Below are 23,181 nucleotides of genomic sequence, written 5' to 3'. Positions count from 1 at the left end.
CATAAATAACCATTTATTTTTAATAGCAGTTTTGTCTTTTTGTTTTGTATAATATGTCGTTTAGTCCATTCCAAGCTCTGGAGCAAATCATTTAGACTTCGCAACCCTCACGTAAAAAAAACATACTTACAGATAAACATTTAGAACCTCTTTCTTTGTTTTGAAGTCGGTTTAAAACACGAAGACCACAGATAATATTATAATACCTACGTAACTTCTTCAAGGTTTTGACGCAGTACTCCAAGCATTGCTAATCGTTCACCACTGACTTATCATCACTACATAGTATAGCCCCTATGTCTCTATGTATACTTAAAACTTTAAAACTACGCATTCGATTTTGATGCGGTTTTTTTTAATAGATACGGTGATTCATGAGGAAGGTTTTAGTATATAATTTATTAGGTTTTAAACAAAGCGAGCGAAGCCGCGAGCGGAAATCTAGTACTATATGTATAACTAGCGGTCCGCCCCGGCTTCGCCCGTGGTACATATTTCGCAATAAAAGGTAGCCTATGTTCTTCCTCAGGGTCTAAAGATTATAATAAATTTAATTTCATCAAAATCGGTCCAGTAGTTTATGCGTGAAAACCATACATACATACATACATACAAACCTTTCCTCTTTATAATATTAGTATAGATACGTAACTTCTTCAAGGCATTGACGTCGTACTCCAAGCATTGCCAGGTTATACCCCTAATATAATTCATATATTCCATGCTAATCACCACTGACTCATAATGATATAATAAGTCTTTATTCGAACACGTTTGTATTGATAACAACTTTTATAGCACAAATGAACTGTAACGACCAATATTATTGCCAAGGAAACGTATATTTCATTCGTATTCGTAAATAATTTAATTTGAAATGCATGCAGTGTAACTGATTTATTTAAATCGTTTTATGTAGAAAGTATGTGGAGTAAATGAATAATTGTATGCACCGTTAGCATTGATCGAACGAATTTATTGATATGTTAAAGATTGGAACTGTCTTTTTGATTTTAGCGTTTCGGGTAAAATTAATGTTTTATCGGGTAAACATATCGTGAGAAAGGTTTGAAAATAACAAATGCATAATATGTATTATAAAATTTATATAAACAATATTAACCAGTTAAATTTCTGATAAATATCCATAAACTTTTTGGTTATTATTATTTATTTATTTGATAAAATTTGACTATTTACTCCTTATCAAACTACAATATTATGTCGCATCCACACATGCCCATTAGCATTTGCATCTTTTACCTGCGGCACGCGCGGTTTTTGGTTGCCGGCGGCAGTTTGCTTGCGGCTTCTATACGGAGTGGTAGGAGTACGGACTACGGAGTGGCAGCCACCGGTAAAGCCGGCCGCGGCAGCCTGCATTCAGCGGCAAGGCGGCATAGGCCATAAGCCGGCGGCGAGTGTGGATGCGCCATTACTCCATAAGTAGAGGGCAATAAACACGTCATTTATGCCAAAATATGTGGCATGACAAACAAAAAAACTCCAAATTTGCAGCCAAGCCGATGTTGTTGCCATCTAGGCTCTTCGTACATCAATTACTGCCACGGACCATTTTCAGCCTACATCTAAATAAATAATAAAACCTGAGAAAACGTGCTTCGTAATTAGCATAGTATGTAATAGCACAGACTATTATACGGCTAATCTGAAGAGGTCAGGACCCTACTTAGATTTTAAGTTACTCCAATCGGAAATCTCTTTTATCCGGTTTAATACATTATAAATATTAAATTGAAACTCTTCCGCATATTAGTGTATTATTTCTTTCCGCAAATTAAATACATTTAGGCATTAATAAATATTAATGAAACTTAGAAATCAACTCTTCATCTAATCGCTAATTTAATAACTGTGTTTTTTTTTTAATCTATATACCACAGTATAATATACTCTAAATTAATATTATAAATCTGAAGAGTTTGTTTGTTTGTTTGAACGCGCCAATCTCAGGAACTACTGGTCCGATTACAAAAATTACTTCGGTGTTAGATAACCCTTTTATCGAGGAAGGTTATAGGCTATAATATATCATCACCCTAAAAACAATAGCGGAGCAATGCGGGTAAAACCGCGGGGCTTAGCTAGTGTGTTCTAAATTATAATGGCTTAAAGAAGTTTGTAGTTAAAAAACTTTATAAAAGTTTGTGTTAGTTACTATCTCTCGTACATACAGGAATTGTGTATTGCAATTAAAACATTTCCTATAGGTACTTAGACAATATTTACCGCGTCATGGGAAAGCATTTCATTTCACAGTGTAACGTTCCCATGATTGTAGTATTGTACAACGGATTAGCAAATAAGGAAATCCAGCAAATGATATGTAAGTGGGAAAAACTAACTGATTTTCTAGAAGTTTCCGCGATTGTGACAAATGGTTTTATTTTTGCATCGGGAACTGTTTCCTATTCTGCTTTTCAAACGCCTATATTTAACTCGAGGATGTAATAGCTGTCACTGTTTATATTTTCTATGGTAATAGCTACTTTAGTGAAATTAATAATACAGAAACTTATTGTTTATTTACCGACGCGACGTAAAAAAATGAAGATTCTCAATTCGTACTCGCAGTGTACTTTCTTTTTAATTTTTATTTTATGTCCTCTAGCTATCATTAACAATGTTGTTATCTCTTCACTATGTGCATTATCATGAATTTTACAATCGCTCATTAATCATTAAAAATGTAAATTTAACCAAATATTGATTCTATTTACCGCCACACAATAAGTATTATACTACGGATTAATCACATTACATTGTTTGTAAAGGTGATCTAATATATGACTCATATTGACTTTAATATTTCTTTGTATGTCTGGTAATGCGTAGGTGTTAAATGAGTGAATGTCAGTGGTCTTTACCGTAATCAAATTCAAATTCAAATTTAAACCATACATTTTATTGACCGTGATAAATTTCCCATAAAAAGAGCAAATATATTTTTTTACAAGTTTTTTTCTTTAGTCGAAAATGTATTCTTGCTCTAACACAAAATTATTTATAGAAAACATTTACGTAAATAAAAATATGTGAAATATGACATAGTGATAACTGATAATTTATCTCTTTTCAGTTTGTTATCAAAATCAATATAATATTTGTAACATCACATGTAGCATAGATATTAGATACCATAGAGATTAGAGTCACACAGTTAAGTGAAAGAAATGGATCAACTTCGAAAGAATTAATTATTTCAACATAATCAATTTGTTATAACTGGACATAATTAACATTAGACATCTATAACATAAAACCTAAAATATATCAACACAAAAGAGCAAGGCTTGTTACAAAAGTTCGCATAAATTTTGTATCGAAATCAAGTCGAATAGAAAATTTTAATGGCACGATGTTTATAAATTGCCAAATTTCGAAACAGATGGTCAGACATGAGTTAGACATGTGTAACACTATATTGATATTTTGTATTGATAATATATACTGTGATTGCAACTGTCTAGAAAAAAATATCCTCAATATACTGACTTCAGATCACTGTGGCCAGAAAGTAGTTTTGGAATGGGATTGCATACCTAAGTTTAAAAGAATTAATGTTAGGCCTATAACTAAAAAAGGCATTGATAAATTTAGAGATAATATTAATAATAAACTGCCTAACCTGAATGATCAATCCTTTTATAATAATCCTTGTGAAATGTTTACAAATCTTTTTAATTTAGTTCATAATGAGTTTAAAAAAATATTTAAAGTTAAATCTTTAAGTATCACCAAGGATTTACCATTTAGTCAATGGGCAACACCTAGTATACACAGATGCAGGAACATTCTATATGAGTTATATGGCATGAAGCAATATAACAAAGACTTGTCATTCCATAATTATGTTAGAAATTATTCAAAAACTTTTAAAAAAGTTTGTTTCACTGCCAAGTGTCTATATGTCAGAGATAAAATACGCAACTCTGATAACAAAGTTAAAACTGTTTGGACAATTATTAATGGTGAAATGGGCAAAAGCCGGACAAATAGTACCATAAAACTTGTAAATGCTGGCAGGGTAATTGACAAAAGTGCTGATGTTGCGCTTGCTTTTGAAGATTTCTTTAGTAGTGTCCCTGTTAGTATTACTAAAAAATTAAATTCATCATCAGTGCTTGCGGAGTCCTATTTGAGGGACCATGTTGCGGAGTGTAATGTATTATTTGAATTACGACATGTGACTGCAGATGAAATTGTTAAAACTTTTAAAACATTAAACTTAAAAAAAACATGTGATCTCTGGGGAATGTCTGTGAATTTAGTAAATAATATTATAGAAAACATTGCCAACCATTTAGCGTTTATATTTAATCAATGTTGTGACTGTGGTATATTCCCTGATTTATTAAAGTTTAGTAAAGTTATTCCTTTATTCAAAAGCGGTGACCAAGAAGACTGTAATAACTATAGGCCTATTTCTATTTTACCAACTTTGAGCAAAGTCTTCGAGAAATTGATTTTAAACCAATTATGTAGTCATTTTGTTTCAAATGGTTTACTGCACGCCAAACAGTTTGGTTTTACAAGGGGGCGCTCTACCACTGATGCTGGAATAGCTCTTTTGTCACATATATATAAAGCATGGGAAAATTCAAAGAATGCTTTGGGGATATTCTGCGACCTTTCTAAGGCTTTCGACTGTGTAGAACATTCCACTCTATTACGGAAACTAAATTTTTATGGTATCAAAGGTTTATCTCAGGACCTCATAGCTTCATATCTTCAGAACAGGGTACAGACCGTTGTTGTTAATGGAGAGAAATCTTGCGGTGCGCCGATTAACATTGGTGTTCCGCAGGGATCTATCTTAGGACCGTTTTTGTTCTTAGTGTATATTAATGACCTACCTTATTATTTGCAGGATATGTGTGAAATAGTACTGTTTGCAGATGATACCTCATTAATATTTAATGTGGATAGATATGACACAAATGTTGACGAAGTAAACTCTGCTCTTTTACGCATATCTAATTGGTTTAATGCTAATAATTTATTATTGAATGCAAAAAAAACAAATTGTGTAGAGTTTATCCTTCCAAATGTAAAAAAGGTCAAAAGGGATATCATTTTAAACGGGGAGGTATTATACCCTGTCGAGTCTACTGTTTTTCTTGGTTTGACACTAGATGAGAAGCTACAATGGGGGACCCATGTTGCCACCACCGCTGCTAAGCTCAGCTCAGCTGCATATGCAGTTCGAAGAATAAGGCATCTCACCGATGAAGATACGGCTAGATTGGTTTATTTTAGTTACTTTCATAGCATTATGTCCTATGGAATTCTACTATGGGGCAGGGCTGCAGATATAGAAACTATATTTATATTACAGAAAAGAGCCATACGCTCTATATATAATTTACGTGCTCGGGACTCACTAAGAGATCTCTTTAAGAATATTGGTATCCTCACTGTACCATCACAGTATATATTTAATAATGTTTTACATGTACACAAAAACGCGGACTTACACACCAAAGTAGGAGATAGACACTGTTATGGCACAAGGAATAGAAATAAAATTGAAATGCCATTTTATAGGTTAGCTAAAGTTAAAAATTCATTTATGGGCCAAGGTATACGTTTTTACAATAGAATTCCTCATAGTATTAAAGAGTTTAGTAGTGTTAAATTTAAAACTTATTTAAAAAATGTATTAGTTCAGAGAGCCTACTACAGCATTAAGGAATATATGGAAGATGAAAATCCATGGAGGGTTGTCGCGTAAGAATAACAGGACAGTTCTTTGGCATATTATGATAATATATAATATTATGTAGTTAGATGTAAGTAACATGTAATGTAAAATTATATTGTATATGGACATGACTTTAAAAGAGCAACTATGGAGTTTCTTGCCGGTTCTTCTCCATAGATACTGCTTTCCGAATCGGTGGTAAATTTAAAGAATGTAATGACGATTCAAAAGTGCTTCTGGAAGAAGTCTAATTGAATAAATAAATGTTTGAGTTTGAGTTTGAGTTTGATAGAGTTTCTTATTTCTACCACATGCTATAAATACAACGATAAATTTAAAAGTTTTTTTTAAGTGAAACTCTTCAGGCGCGTTGAGAGTAAAATTTCACACATTGGTCAATTTATTCTTTATTTTTAATTTTTATTCTTATTTTTCTTATAACCACCATTAACCTATTGCAGGTCACATTTCTGGGACACTATATATCCACGAAGGACTATAATATAGCTGTTATATATACATATATAAACACACAAACAGAACGGGTGAAGCAAGGTGTGTTTGGGCGCGGCGACCCACATACCCCGTCACGTCCCTGGCCATAAAAATACACACATACACACTGCATTACATACAAAGTACTCTAATTAAGTTCAAGGGACAAGTTCGTTAAATATTTTACTATTGAGAATATCGTGTAATACTAATTAGCGGTTAGCTGTTAATCAATTAAAAAGTTCGATGATATATGACATCTCATCGAACTTTTAGTCATCGAAAGTTTAATAGTTCGATGATATGTGAGATCTGCCCATCTATAATTATATACTGCTACAGATTGTGATGTGATCTAAATAAGTAAAGAAACATTCAACAAATTTTTTAATTCCGAAATATTGGCAACTCAATAAACCTTCCTACCAATATTCCTACATCATCATTATAGGACAAAAAAATGTCACTTTGTGATTTTTCAGGATAACAGTTTTCATTTATGTATATGTATTGTTTTGATTCTGCTCTGGGATGGTGGCATCAAGAACAAAAATATAGAAAATTAATCCAGGTACCTATAGATTACTTATCATGGAAAGTGTCTTCTTAAATTACTTCGATGTATTAATAAAAATAATTAGCTCGTATATAATTATTATTCTATCATAATTTAATAATTTTAATTATTAATATACATTGCACATGGACCAACTAAAGACCAACTAAGACGTTATTGAACGTAAATCCGTATGAGTGCTTCCGATTTATTCAAATAAAAATTATGTAACATCAAAGGTGGTCACTGAGTCATACTGCGGCATGAATGAAATATAAGAGTCGATATCAAGTTGCAGTAGATTGGAAAATAATTAAATTATGTGTCGAATATTTAACACTTATTTGTGTGTATGTCTGTTACGGAACGTATACGTGTACGGTGTAACGGAAGATTGAATGCGTATTAAATACCTACTAGCTGCCCCGCGGTTTTACCCGCATTGCTCCGCTCCTGTTGGTCTTAGCGTGATGATATATAGCCACTAGCCAGGCTATATATCCTCGATAAATGGGCTATCTAACACTGAAAGAATTTTTCAAATCGGACCAGTAGTCCCTGAGATTAGCGCGTTCTAACAAACAAACAAACTCTTCAGCTTTATTATAATATTAACTGTAAAGATTAATAATTGTAATCGAAAGTATATCAATTGTTTTTCCTGAGTGCATTACAATTTTGATTATTTAAATCACAAATTCTTATGTTGAAATCAGTTCATCATGTAGTTAGCGCAATGACTTGAGTTAGCGTGAAATAAGAAATATTGTGGATTTTTTTATATTATTTATCTGATATTTCGAAAGAACGTTTTATCACGATAATTCCACTGCGGAAAACATCTAATATACATGCCAAATTTTGACCACTACGCGAACTATTTTGACCACTAGAAGTGACTAGAACTTAGTAAATAGGTAGGTATAATAAAAACGAAGGTAACAATTTATTTGGGTAAATAATAATTTTAATTAGGGCCGATTTTTCAATGCTTGGATAAAACTTATCCGTCCAATAAAGTATTACACGATAATATTAAAATGTCACGTAAACTGTCAAATACTGGCAATTTATAGAATACGTTTTTAAAATGGTAGTTTTATAGTTACATTATTCGACGAATAAGTTTTATCCAAGCATTGAAAAATCGGCCCTTAAAGTAACAATATCAAACGGTGTTACAAATATTACGTCATACCTTATCAACAATGGGTGCATATATGCATAATAAACAGAGCTGATATTAATGATAATGTCCTGTGTTAGTGGAACTAGGGGACGACCCTTGTCAGTTGGTTATTTGCAACCTTTTTGTTTAGAAATAGAATTTCAGCAGTTTTTAACGGTAAACCGTTTCAAACAGTCACAGACAGTTATAATAAGTTCAAAACTTTAGGGTAGAATATAGGAATAATTTGAGTTTTAACTTTTAACTCTGTTTGTGTGTAGCAAGGTTTAAAATTTCATCGACTAGGTAGGTGTGTGTTTATGAACATAGCGACACGGGCATTTTTTGACAATCTACATCCTGTAAAATAATACATTTATTACTTAAAAATAATTAATAAGGCCTTCTGTGCTGTTTTTGAGTTCTGTTTTCAATAAATTAGGTAGGTATTGTATTTTAAAGTTAGCAGTCACATAGAGTCATACCTAGAGTTAAATAAACAAAATGTATAAACGAAAACTTTCAAATTTACAATTGAATAGGCAACATATCCGACTATATTCGGGTTTACCTTGAACCTCATAAGTCGTAAGAGTGACTAAGTGGACGTGCTTTGAACTGATAATCTGTTGACATCATCGACACTAATCATAAAACGAAATTTGTTTTTTCTTCACTTATAAGGAGAAGGTCAATGGAACATTTATCTTTATGTATGTATCCCTGAATACCAAAACGCCTGAATTAATTTGAAATAATTCTTTTTCTTTCTTGAAGGTTAGATATGAATTTGCAGATTACAGAACAATAACTAGATGATATTTAATATTTCTTCCGTAAACAAAATAGTTCAGAATATTAAATTAAACAACTTTTACTACAGAAGAACTACTTCCTCTTATTATTTTATTTTTCGACTTTGTGTTAAATATAATTTAATGAAAACAAATCTATACAAAAATAAGGATATAACTAACCTCTTGGATACAGGCTCGGAAATATAAAGCCTAGTGCTCAAATACATTATACAGGTCATGTATCCAGTGTTAGATAAAGCACGATCTACCTCTTTCCGTAATATGATTATGGGGACTATTCTCTGAGCGTTCGATAATAGAGTTAATATTCTGCATTCGTTAATAATAAGGCATTGGTGACATAGTTCAATTTAAGTAATAAATAATACCGAAAGCAATATCAATAACATCAAGGAAATTTGTAGTAGGTATTGGTCGACTATTCTTCTTCGTCTTAGATACAGCTATCAGTATACTTACTTACTTTAAAATCTTTTAACACTTGTGTTTGCATTTCCCAGTAAATAAAGTTGTGTATGTAAATGGGAATGAAACCGGAATGACACGAGCAATTTATTTTGATTTAAACACTTGATTATACAACAAAAGTAAATAAACGTGTTCACATATCACTTTTAAACACGTGCAATCCTACTGCGTACACCATTTTTGATTTTCATCTGACCTATTTATACCAGTAGCATTTTGTTTGTGAAAGAATTTTAAGGATCGTATTAGCTTATCTATCTGTGTTATTCAGTTTCACACATTCTGTGTTTTACAGTTTCGAACTCTACAAACATACAAAGTTAAGAACTTATAATATCAGTATAGACCAGAACAATAAATTCTGAAAAATTCCGGAATATCGAATGCTTTCAGAATATTCCACTCACGAAGTTTTTGTTATAGTCATGGTGATATCTGATACTGTTGCAGTTGTAGCGTAGGATCAAATTGCTGAAGTTAACACTCAAAGCAAACCGAATTATTCGTTTGTAAATAAAAAGTCGATGTAATAAAATACATTATTGTTATTGTATCGTATGACTTTAAACTTTCGAATATACATTATTATTATTGTGTTGTTGTATAAAAGTTAACAGTGGAAGAATGCAGTACACAAAAGCTTTAAAAAATTTAATGAAAAGCTTTGACATACATACATTCGTGTGTAACATGCAATATTCATGTTGTACAATGAAATTTTTATATTTATCTAATAATAATATCACCTATGATCGTATTAGTTGTTTTAATGTAAGTTCTTTCAATTTCTTTCAATATAAATCTTTTATATTTTCTATAATACGGTTAGTTTAACATTAAGTAACTGATTAAAATTCGCCGCCATATTTTATCGTCAAATGCTAATGGTGTGTCAACGAATTTGGAATGAGTAACTGTCCCATTTCCCGGATTTGCTCGCAGTGGTTTGTGCTGGAATAACTTGATGTTCATAGGTAATTCCGAAATTATTAATATACCTCTATTTTCTATTTTCCTTATTTAGTTTGTTATAATGATTGAGTTTGTAAGTGCATCACTTGAAAACGGCTGAAATTGGCCTTCCTTACGTAGGACGTACTATATCACTCGTTTACTTTTTATAAAGAAATAGAAATAGAAAGTGTTTTATTTGCCACCAATTACAAAAATATAAATCAGATGCTTTATTACTATGCATAATAATTTATAAGTAGATGTATTTTATTAACATGCTAAATAGTGAACGTTTCAAAATGTTGCGTAGTTTAGAAGTTGGCGGATTAAAAGGCAGACAAAATATATATTTGGCAACACTACATAAAGTTCGCAAAGTGACCTTTTACTTACGCCCTTTCACTTTAATATTACAATGAGATATTTTGCAGCGGAACCTAAAAAGTGGTTTAATGGTTTTGAAAGTAGTTATTTATCTTTATTTTTTAAACTATAAATCAATCCAAAATCTCTTAAAATAAATATAGGAGAAAGTTGTTATAAAATTTGGAAGAATAATGCCTAAATCTATTTGTTTGTTCATCTATCATGTCAAAACCAAACGATGGATGGATTGGATTTATGTTAATTTTAATAAATACCGGAAATTGATATGATAGCCTACATATGCACGGGAAATTAACTCATTCTCACGGAAAAAGTAATATTATCCATTAGATAGGTAGCAGGTACTGTGCGGTCTGCGGTAGCCGCATCGCAGTGCGCATAGAAATGAATATTACGTACATAATTGTGCTTGCGGTCAGCCGGACGGCTACCCGCAAAGCGGTTACCCGCATAGTGCGTATACGCTCTAACAGTTAAATATTGGATGTATAAACGAACTGATGAATAAATAATCTTAATTATATTCTGAGTTAGTTCTGAATTTCTGATGTGTAAGTATACCTAGATAGGTATTATGTCCTTGCAAGTTGCAAGTATTCAAACTTATGAGTTAGCAAAACCTATTTCATGTAATTTTAAATAGTCATTTCTTCATAGCTTAAAATCTATAATACTATCATGAAGTTTGTTAGTAAAATACCCTGAAGCAGCGGCCAGTCGGTAGTGACGTCATACCTGGATAAAACAAAATTCCAATTTTAAAAAAAATAGCTTACAAATCAGTTCAAACGTCAGTCACAGACACTTCAATTTCAAAGCCTAGCATAACGGTCCCTATCACGCAACGTTGAATGTCTTTTGTTTTCATTATTAAGACTGACAAACAAAGATATTTCAATTCGTACCGTTAAATATGTTTCTTATATTTATTTTTTTCATAAAATCGTTAGGGAAACAGTATATCTGTAGGAAATACATTACAGGCTATTTTCCTCATCATTTTACATAAAACAAATAACATTTTATTTTCGTAATATAAAGTCTATTTATTTTGCATTTTACCCTAAATATTGGAATATAACGTAATTAATTAACTATGAGAATTTAATTGAATTCGACTTAAGTATATGTCCTCATAACAAAACAATGACTAATTGTTTGTACGTTACAATAAAATTCCACGCTTTGACATTCCTTTTATAGATAAATGACCCCTTAGAATGAGCCTTTTTGGTACTGGCAGCAAATTCAGTTCAAGAAATGGAAATAATATACTATATGCAATCTCTTTTTAATAAAATTGTGTTTGGAGTCCAAATTCCTCAAAAAGGCTTGACCGTTTTTTGTGTCAGTAATATTCGTAAGATCTGAGAATTAGTCATAATATATTATGCATTCATAAATCATACCCATAAGTTATGTTACGGTTACGGCAGACGAGTTCGGATCAACCGCAAAAATTACGAAATTTTAGGTTCAAATTTTACTGCTTTTTATTAAGTTGAACGCTTTTACTACCAATAAATGATTAATTATTGCCTTTTAAGGCTCCATGACCGCAATCGTCAAACCAAAACAGTCTTGATATTTGAATGTCACCTAGATGACATTATCAAATAGCGCGACGTGCCACGATATATTTTCAAATAGGTACCATCTTTAGTAATTTTGAACAAAATTGGATAGTTTAGACTTAAGGGGATTTAAGAAATAGTTAACACTATATTTAAAGCTAACCAGGAATTTTGTTTAGGTGAAATTAACGATTTGATAGAGTTTTACTCGACCAGATACTTAATTTTTTGTTAGAAATAACTTTTGTATATAATCTTTACCTTGGATTAGCAAAATGGCAAAATTAAATATATTCATCACGAATAAAAGACGAGGCGTGGCAAATATAAACAATTTCCCGTTTCAACTGAAACTCCGATGTTTATTTAACTACCTTCATTAACACTAATATTTAGCTATACGCTAACAAGCGTGTCAGTAGGTCAGTGTCAGCCGAGCGGATAGGATGTGCATGCGTTATGACTCAATGCAATTGAATGACATCATATTTGTATATTAGATGCAAATGTACGCCAATGCATATACCTAGTTTAATACTAATTTTCCGCTTTGTGTGATATGTAGTTGTCTCCCATATACCTACTTCTTCTTTCGTTTCTCCCACGTTTCTCCTATTCTTAGATGTTACGTGGTGCAAAATAAAGCTCGTTTTTATCAAATTACACCCATGCAGTCATGCCAAATCGATCATCAAATTCAACTCTGCATCTCGGCCGTTTTATAGTTTTTGAAGTGAAAACTTCTTTAGCGGCGTTGGGTATAAAATCTTAAACTCGCGTCAGGACACGTGGCCTGATCGAAAAAGCGTAAGACGGATTTTTTTTAGCCCTTATATTCCATGCGTAAGACGGATACCATTCCAAAATATCAAACATGCTGAACGTTAATAATCAAGTTTTCACTTCTGCCGGCACTCCCGGAGTGCAACCCGTCTTTTTTTTATTATTAGCCTAAGTTATAAGCAATTTACATTAGTCTCTTCTTTATAAATTGAAGGCTATAACAGCTTTCCAAAAATTCAACAATACTTAAAATGCACATTCAAATTTTTATTTTCATCTTATGACTAAGTAAATACAGACAGATCCGCCTCAAAGAAATTCGTCACACACCTGACTCATCTTGTAAATCTTTTATTTTCATAAAAACGTGACAATTCGCTACACTCGTGTGTGGAGATTTAAAAAAACGATTAAGATTGCAGCCATAGATAATTTGGAAATGCATAGACTATAGCGTTTTTTCAAGACCCGTGAGAGCGTCATGTTTGAATTTTTTGCGCAGTTTGAACTTACTTATTTCTATACAATATAAATGAATCGCCAAATGTGTTGCTAAGCGTAAAACTCAACGACAGCTCAACTACTTAGTACCTAATTCGGCTATTTTTTTATTTTTGTCTAAATAGCATTATTATATTATTTCTGGTTAAGGCAAGGAAGGTTTTTAATTTTTATGGAGAGAAATTCGAAATACGGGCAATAGGGCAGTCGTCTGATAGATAGCTAGTTAAAAATAACTAGTTAGATAGTTTAAAATAAAATTCATAACCAAGTATTTTATTAATTGAATAACTGAAATACTTTGTACAGTTCTGAAATAAAATATTATCCAAAAGTACTCAAATAATAAATATTATATGAGGTATATTTAGAGCATGAAAAAATAAACTTAACTTTACCTGATAAATTGAAATGTAGTAGTGTAGGTAATAGTGAAGGGGTTTGTACTTTTATTATATGTTTTTATTTTTAATCGATTTGTTTCGTAATTGAAAAAAAATATCTAAAAGAATTAGCTAACAGCTCATATCAGTTACCGCTAAATATATCGTCAACCACGATAGGGCTGTATATCACACATCCGTCGTAATAGGGCTGTCAAATATATGGAAACATTTTTAAAGCAACAGGTATTAAATAAACATAAAACCTTCTTAGAAGAATTTACGCGCCAAAATAAACATCTTGGCTAACGTTTACAGATAAAATAAAATTTGTGAATGGATATTAAACAGATTTAATTTATTTAAGTGTTGTTTAAATATATTTCAAAATTATTAAAAAAACTATTTATTTTGAATAAAAAATACGCCTTGTTTTTATAGATAAATTTATGTACCTGGCACATAAGAATCATAATTATTACCACCAATATCTTCTATAATATAAAAATGAATCCCAAAATGTGTTGGTAAGCGCATAACTTGAGAACGGCTGAACCGATTTCGTTAATTCTTTTTTTATTATATTCCTTGAAGTACGAGGATGGTTCTTACGTAGAGAAAACGTAAATATTATGTACCACGGGCGAAGCCGGGGCGGACTGCTAGTCTTATATATAAAAATGAATCGCAAAATGTGTTGGTAAGCGCATAACTCGAGAACGGCTGAACCGATTTCGATAATTCTTTTTTTATTATATTCCTTGAAGTACGAGGATGGTTCTTATGTAGAGAAAACGTAAACATGTACCACGGGCGAAGCCGGGGCGGACCGCTAGTCTTATATATAAAAATGAATCGCAAAATGTGTTGGTAAGCGCATAACTCGAGAACGGCTGAACCGATTTCGATAATTCTTTTTTTATTATATTCCTTGAAGTACGAGGATGGTTTTTATGTAGAGAAAACGTAAATATGTACCACGGGCGAAGCCGGGGCGGACCGCTAGTTAAAAAAATAAATATTATTCAAATTTAAAATAGAAATGCGTGTGTTTTCGGATTGATACTCATACACCTAAAAGGTAAAATAAACAACCCTATTAGCATCAAGTAATTTTTATATTATCGTTGACTCATAAAAATACGTCAACAACCCTATTCATAATATTTGCACTTCCCAGGCACATTAATAATTATAATGAGTTTATTTTTCTCTCAGTAAACGATCATATTTAGTAAAGGATAGTTAACAATATGGGATTCAGTGGTAGTGAACTCAGGCTCTTGTGTCGTATAGAGAAATTTCGGTGAGTCATTTTGCAAACATAACCTCAAAAATTTCCCGCGTTTTTTACTTTCCGTTATCTGTGGGTCGAAATAAGTGTTTATCTATTTTTGAATTTTGAACACTAGTTTATTTTTAGTGGGAACTGCTTGTTAAGTTAAATTAAATATACAAATAGTTCTTTACAGCTTCTTTATTTCATAATATGCTCGAAACCGACTAACAACGGTCAACTGAACCGCCGTCAAATCCCGCGCAATGTAGGTATTCTAAATACTTAAAAGATGTAACCAGAACTTATTTGAATTTCAAAAGACTAAGGTTAATCTTTATGATAAGTTTACGAACTTCTTAATACTAAACGACTAATGTAATTTTTTTTTTGTAAAATAATCCATACTAAAAGTACAATTCTCTTCAATTTCACTGATTGCAAATATTCTTACTAAAGTCTCAAACAAATATTTAAGTAAAGCAAATATACTTACACTATTATCTATTAAAAAACTGTGTAAACAAAATATACTAACGCGCCACCACATCTGTTTCTACGTAAAGCAAATTTACTTAACCACCGTAACGATTTGTATTGTAAAGTGCTAAAGCGACATCAATGAATAAAATAGCGTATTTTGAGTTGCTGAACGAGCTCAGTGTGGCTAATGTCCGGTAATATAAATACTTAAACGACAAATTTTAAAATTCAAAGATAAATTGTATTATGTAAGCATTTCTCAAAAAAGCAAAGTTATGAAAAACGTCCGACATTTGAGGTGCTAAAACGCCACAAAAGTCCTCAGATCGCCATGAAACCTAGACCATTAGACGCGGAATAAAAAATCCAATCCATCGATATATATAACTCATTTTGGCCAAAGTGGCGCTTTAGTAGTTTTGGATTTTCACTGACGATATATAAATTTAGAAGGTAGTATGTCTATTAACTGTTTTAAATATATTTCCAAAGATTTCCAAAACTATATAGGTACGCTTTGAAAAAAGTTACTCTAATAACATTACTGCCGATCGTTGATAATAAGTAGGTACTTACCTAAAAATAAATAATAAATAATCAATTGATAATAGTTTACACAAATTAAAGGAAAAATAATAATTATGCTTATCTAATAAAGTTAAAAATACAATATTTTTATCTCGTGTGGTCCGTTAAGGTCATGGGATTATTGGCCGGTCAGGGCGAAATAAACAGATTTTTTGCGATAAAAAGAAAGTGATTTTTTTACGGTCACATAATTTTGCCTTTTAACATTGTTTTCCTTGTTTTTAATAAATTAAATGTACTTATTATAGGACTTGTCAAAACAGCTGTCAGAACTCAGAAGCTTCAGCTTTAGGGACGGCGCAAATATGCCTGAGCCGTATATAAGTTCTGTGGCCTGAGCGCAGCGCAGCGCAATTTTTATTGTCAAACTATTATCGACAATGTTCTCATTAAAATAATATTCAAAAACGCAGTGCGCTACCTTTCGCATGTGACGCTTCGAAACTCCTCTGGAGTAAATCATTGTTACATATTTGATTTTGAATATTATTTTAATTAGGATAATGTTGATAATAGTTTGACAATGAAAAGTGCTCTGCGCTTCGTCCGCCATATCTGCACCGGCCCTTATTCTACGTCCGTGTTTTTTTGGGGTACATAGAACAATATTTTTGGAAATTGTGAACCGATTTTTTAATATTAAGTATAGATGCAATATTTACTATAAATTATAATTAGCTCTTATATTTTTCCCCAGGCTCCAACGCCCAGTATCCGTGCAAGGCGTGATGGAGCACGCTTTACAACACCGCGAGCGTGTCGGCGTGCAGGATTTCGTCTTGCTCGAGGACTACCGCTCGGAGGCCGCGTTCATAGACAATTTGAGGAAGCGGTTCAGTGAGAATATTATCTATGTGAGTGGAGACATTTTGTTTATGAAATTAACTATAAGTTGAGTAATATGTGGTAGTTAATCGCAACTACCACATATTAGTGCAACTACGCCATTAATTATGTTCAATTTTTGACGTGACAACGTCTTATAATTCGATAGAGCCGGCTGCACGCACGAAAAAACATGACTCATGCGGCGTTACCTCGCTCTGAGGCGTTCCGTGTAAGGCTTGAAGTGAAAGCGAGAGCGTGGAACGAGCGATAAAGAAGCTTGAGTTAAGACGTTGTCACGTTCAACTATCGTCAGTAAACCGACTTTACAGACAACCAATTTTTTTTTAATAAATAAATATCCATCTAACTATAGCTGTAAAAAATTAATGTTATCACTTCTAACTGTATGATCACATATTACGTTCTATATTAAAAATGATAAAAAACAACAACATAAAAAAAAACATCCAACAACACTGTTCATCAACTGTTGCCTGTTGCCCTGCAAATGTTTGTCATGATGCAATCTAAGGCTTAATACCACATATATTTGTAGCCTTCATATTTTATAAGGTCTATCACAAAAAATAATTAAAAAAAACTCGCCAAATATTAAAATTTTGAATACATTTCCAGACGTACATCGGAAACGTGCTAATCTCCGTAAACCCGTACAAATCCCTCCCGATCTACACAGAAGAGAAGACCAAGCTCTACTACAAGAAAGCCTTCTTTGAAGCACCACCACATGTGTAAGTTATTTTTATTTTTGTTTTTTTTTTGGCATTTCAATCTATGATATTTTGTCCTAAACTTAGATTAGCCCACGTTTTTGTTTTTAAGACGAAAAATTATGAACGTAAGTAAATTTTTTTTAAGTTTTGAGTAATATTCTTCGTGAACTCTATTTAATTTCATTTCAAACAAATACCTAGCCCCAGGAAAATGTTAAGAAATGAAACCTCTCTAGTTTCTTAGACACACTCCTCTTCGTCTTTTGAATTCGACAAAATAAATATTTTATTTTATTTTACCAATAACTTTTTTAAACTTTTAAAGTACCTACATCCATTAATTAAGAGAAGAAGAAGTACATACATACAACATAATATTATAAGTACATAGTTTCATTCTAAGTTTTCTTTTTTACATATTTCATACTCAAATTTCGTCTTTTCTGATCACTTTCCATTGTTATTAATTAACATAACATTCCTAAACATTAAATAACTTCGAATCTACAAATGATTATAACACTACATTGGCTTCATCCTTGAGCTACACAATATCAAGCTATCACAGATCGATAGAGATAGCAATATCATTGATAGCGATACGATTAGTTTGGTATCCGACTGTGCTAGGAAGAGTATGGTTTTTAAATGTATGTATTTATTTATTTATTTATAACACTTTATTGCACAAACAAAATTAGGACAAAAATTACATTAAGATACAAAAGGAAGGCATAGTTTGTACAAGAGGCGGCCTTATTGCTAAGCAGCAATCTCTACCAGGCAACCTGATGGGAAAGGAAATGTATGAAGTTAATGCCTAATGGGATAGTGCAAATATGTATGTATGTATAGTAGAGGTGTTGATTCGACTTTATAGTGAATCTAGCGTCGAATAAACCTAATCTAAATGAAATCAATTTTTTTTCTTACGGTGCATTTAGATCAAACGTGAGAATGCTCATTCTAACCCCACTATGTCAAATTATTTTAGTGTCAACAGGCGTAGAGCATTATTTCGTTTTTCTTAGTACCTACTATATGCAATGTTCTTATACTGAGCAACACTGAATACGAGTTTTCGTTTACACTGAAAGATCACGAATGAATGCTCTTGCTCTAGGCTCGAGCTCTATGTTCGTTTGGTCTAAATGCACTGTTGCAATTTTGCAATGTCTATTACGTATATAGTGTGTTTCCAAAATATCAACTAACGCCGAATTACAGTAAAAAAATTCATACAACGTTGTCACTGGCACCAGCTTGTCCAGAAATATAATCATATTTCTGAACAAGCTGGTGCCAGTGAAAAAAAATCCAATAAAGTCTTAAAGGGTGAAATTACTATGATAGTATAGAGTTTTATCAAAATTTCTATGAATACCAGATAGATTATATTACAATTAATTATAATATACCTTTTGATAAGATTGTACCTAGGCGATAATATTATATTTGTCGCTACCCAATAACAATTTTGTTTGCAAATATAAGTACGAGTCAGATTGGAATATAATTAGAGAGACATCATAAAGCAGTTTTATTTCTAACTAGCTGTACCCTGTAGTTTTACCCGCAGTGCTCCGCTCCTGTGGTCTTAGCGAGATGAGATGGGCTATCCAACGCTGAAATAATTTTTCAAATCGGACCAGTAGGTAGTTCCCGAGATTAGCACGTTCAAACAAACAAACTCTTCAGCTTTATAACTTCACTAATACAGTGATGATGTGGGAAAGTGATGGAGCTAGACGACCTACATAGCGCTGTCATTTTTCAACACTGGAAATAATACTGCTTTAAGAAATCAAACTACGGGGCAGAGGCTAGTCCAAATTTTCCTACATCGTCACTCGCGAAGTATACGGAAAAGAATCAAGTATTATTAAATATTAGAAGTTCAAAAAATATAAGCAGGTCTTCTAACGCATTTATTTCCATACCAAACTTCATTGGAATTTCATCAATTTCTTTTTGTACGAAATTGTATCAAATTTCCAAAGGAGAATGGCAAACTCCCATAGGACTTTGGGCCTGATCGTTACACTGATGATTTATGTGGGGTTAAATAGATAAAAATATACAGATTCTATATATATAACAATTAAAGATCTGTTCTATGGGATAGCAGAGATATTGAGCATGTAACGTCACTAAAATTGAGGTTAGGTTTGCTCGAGTTCAATGAATAGCTTTGTTTCTTTCTAAGTAGAGGTAAGTTTATATCCTATAATATACATTATCTAGATAAAGAGTGTAACAGAAGAACAGTTAGGTAATAGAGATATTGGATCGAACTTTTATTCTTTTAGATTACCTACCAAAACATCGTAGGTACTTATATATAAAATAAAACACGTTTTTTCATAAATCGTTTATTCATCATTATCATCATAAACAATTAACACATCATCCAGAAACTGTGCTGGCAGCATTAAATCTGGTTGATACCTTGCCCAGCTAAGGTACCATATTATGCACATAACGTGACAGCAGCAACCTACAGTTCTTCTTCCTACTAAACAATTACAATAATAAACTGTTATTGCTTCCCTTCCTATGAGAGCCCTCACCCAGCAAGAATGACATAGATATGTTGCTCTATTTCCAATCTGTAAAGAAATACTTTGTTAAAACACCTTTTATTTTTACTTTGAGATTTAAAAAGAAGATTATTGGCAACTTTTTACTTAAAATATTATCAAAACACTCAATAACTTAAATGACGAGGTAATATCCACTCTAATATCACTGGCCACTGCTCTTTGATCTGCTCTTTGCGCTTTGATCGCGTTGAGAATCAGTTCTTAGTAAATGAAACCGTGTGCGCAATACAGAACGTCCACAATAAATGCATACACGTTGATGACCAAGAGTTACACTGTCTTCTTCATGATTTTCAATCCTCAAAGAATCATTTGCAAGTTTCCAGCATGCATCACATATGTGATCAGAGTGAGTGATCTACAAATAAAGAATTAATATTACAATTGGACAAAAGAAAGTGAATATTGCCGGTGTTTTACAAGTAACCCTGTATAAATCTCGTGTCACAATGTTTGTCCTCAATTGACTTCTAAACCACTTAACCGATTATAATAAAATTCGCACACCATGTGGAGTTCGATCCAACTTGAGAGATAGGATAGTTTAAACATGTAGGTACCACGGGCGAAGCCGGGGTGGACCGCTAGTATATATATAAAACAATGTGTGTTTACGTTTTTGTTTGATTTCAATAGCTAGTTCTAAATACCTTAGATAATACTAATCCACTAACCGTTAGAGGAGCAGCACACCCTTGTATAATTGATATTATTGCGTTATCTTGTAACAAATGCATACGTATAGCATTGTTACGATTAGCATTAATACCACAGTTGATGCAGTTCATATTTGTAAATGAAAAATCGGATGCAAAGTCGGTGTCCAGGTAGGGTAGCAGTAGTGAGTCGTAAAGGCAGGTAATCAAAGTCCGGTGTGCAAGCGTTGGTTGGTAGTAATAACAGAGATCGTCAGTGTCCGTAATACGTAGCGAAAGTCGATAAAGATGAAGAAAATAAGTTAACCACGAAACGAAAAACCTCAATCAAATGTCAAAAGTCAAACGACAAACATGACATTGTAATTAAAATTGAAGCGGCCAGCTACATTTCAGAAATATTCTTACAAAGTGCGGCCGCCATGAGTAAAAATGTGTAGAATTACCTAAATAAATAGCGTGCTAAAAAGTTAAAAATAAAATATGTATCGCAGTTAACTTATATTTCTGATTTATAAAGCATTTGAATTTTATATAAAACTAAAAATGAAAATAAATATTCATTCGTTTTAATCGATATATCGACTATTTTACTCCTGACAGCACTGACAATCTCTGCTTGATAAGACCGGTAGTCATAGAAATCTAAATAACAATGCCGAGTGAACACATTATCTTTTTTTTCAAACATTTGTTTTCCCATAGAATCAGAAGTCAATATTTTACCAAGAATTATTAAAAATAACATAATGAATTTTAAATATATTATGATTTCTGTAAGGCCCTAATTTTGTTAGGCCCAGTTTCGCCATTCTCCTTTCGCGTTTATAATATGAGCAGGATTAGGCAGTGACCCTAATTATAAATATTTAGTAAACTAATTAATTATAAGCCTAACATTGACCCCTGCCTTGGCCCGACGTTAATCGGGCGAGGCCAGTGAAATGACGAGGTTTATGTCCAAAACTTATGCAATATGTTAACTAAACTGTCTCAATTCCACGTCTTAAATTATCTATAATCTTCATATAAATAAAAGGAAAGTATCTGCATCACTTGTAGTAAATTCTTCTACACTTTTTCATCTTACCGACGACCTTTTTAAAAGACGTCTAAGGGCATTAAGCTTATGATGATTTGAGCACTCTTTCCTTTTCATTGTATGTTTTGAGGTTTCGGCAACTGTAAATAATGTTAAAAGTATGTACTTATTTCTTTTACTGGAAGATAGAGATGCCTGTGCTTCATATTTCATCAATAACATCATTTCTATCGCGTATTTCCACGAGTTAGGGATAAAAAAAAATGTTAAAATACACAATATTATTATTATTCTTAGAGCCGATTTTTCTGTCCTTGTCCAATAAAGTATTACACGATAATATTAAAATGTCACCTGTAAACTGTCAAATACAGGTAATGGAATACATTTTTGAAATGGTAGGAATACGTTATTCAACGAATAAGTTTTAACCAAGGATTGAAAAATCGGCCCTTAAACACATACAGCCGTACAAATAAAAACTTGCTTATTCAAACCTTATGCAATGCATAGATATGATAAGAATAAATAAAGAATAAGGATGTCATAATTTCTTACAAATAAATTTGGAATAACGTCGATGTAACTATGCTCACGCTATGCAATAGGCGCGAAGCGGCAACGTCGCAATTCATTCACAAAATTATGAAAAACATTGAAATTGTCTACGGTTAAGCCTTGGTGCTGTCATTTTGCTGACGCTCGTTTGACTTCGTCGAATTTGTTGTGAAGTTTCATCATACGATGTTCTGTTTATTTATTTTTTAAATATTTATTGGAAATAATTTAAATATATCATTAAATATGCAAGCAAATGATAGATAACGCTATCCAATATTTGGAGAACAGAAGATAAACCCACCTTGAGATAGAGAGTTGCCAAATAACTGGTACTCAAAACATACAACTCCAGGCTTAGAAGATTTATATTTTCAACGAAAGTGTATATTATTGTGATAAGTTTATAAATAAGTTTTATGTATGTATGGTTTGGCGCATGTTGTAAATAAATAAATCATTATAAATATCAAAAGGGTTTTTCATAATTTCGTATATTTTGACATTTCATACAAAATTTTCCATTTCAATAGGTACGTAATGAAATTATTAATTTGCTCAACTTTTTCTACTTCTCGTATTACTCTCGTTGCTATTATCT

The 23,181-nt window shown here is 32.2% G+C and overlaps 1 protein-coding gene across 1 annotated transcript in view; it reads left to right on the top strand.

Moving 5' to 3' along the window:
- Window positions 1-23,181, top strand: part of Myo61F (unconventional myosin 61F) — a 46,105-nt gene that overhangs the window by 10,204 nt on the left and 12,720 nt on the right. Inside the window, exons 2-3 of the mRNA XM_090108478.1 lie at window positions 16,857-17,013; window positions 17,624-17,739. Coding sequence (XP_089964604.1) covers window positions 16,857-17,013; window positions 17,624-17,739 — 273 coding nt within the window. The remainder of the gene's footprint in view (window positions 1-16,856; window positions 17,014-17,623; window positions 17,740-23,181) is intronic.

The sequence above is a fragment of the Colias eurytheme genome, chromosome 13, assembly GCF_061535395.1.
Source record: "Colias eurytheme isolate Ceu_HAF_F1 chromosome 13, ilColEury1 Martin Lab GWU primary, whole genome shotgun sequence".
Classification (NCBI taxonomy): domain Eukaryota; kingdom Metazoa; phylum Arthropoda; class Insecta; order Lepidoptera; family Pieridae; genus Colias; species Colias eurytheme.
Note: the sequence above shows the minus strand (reverse complement) of the source record. Positions and strands in the feature narration are given on the sequence as shown.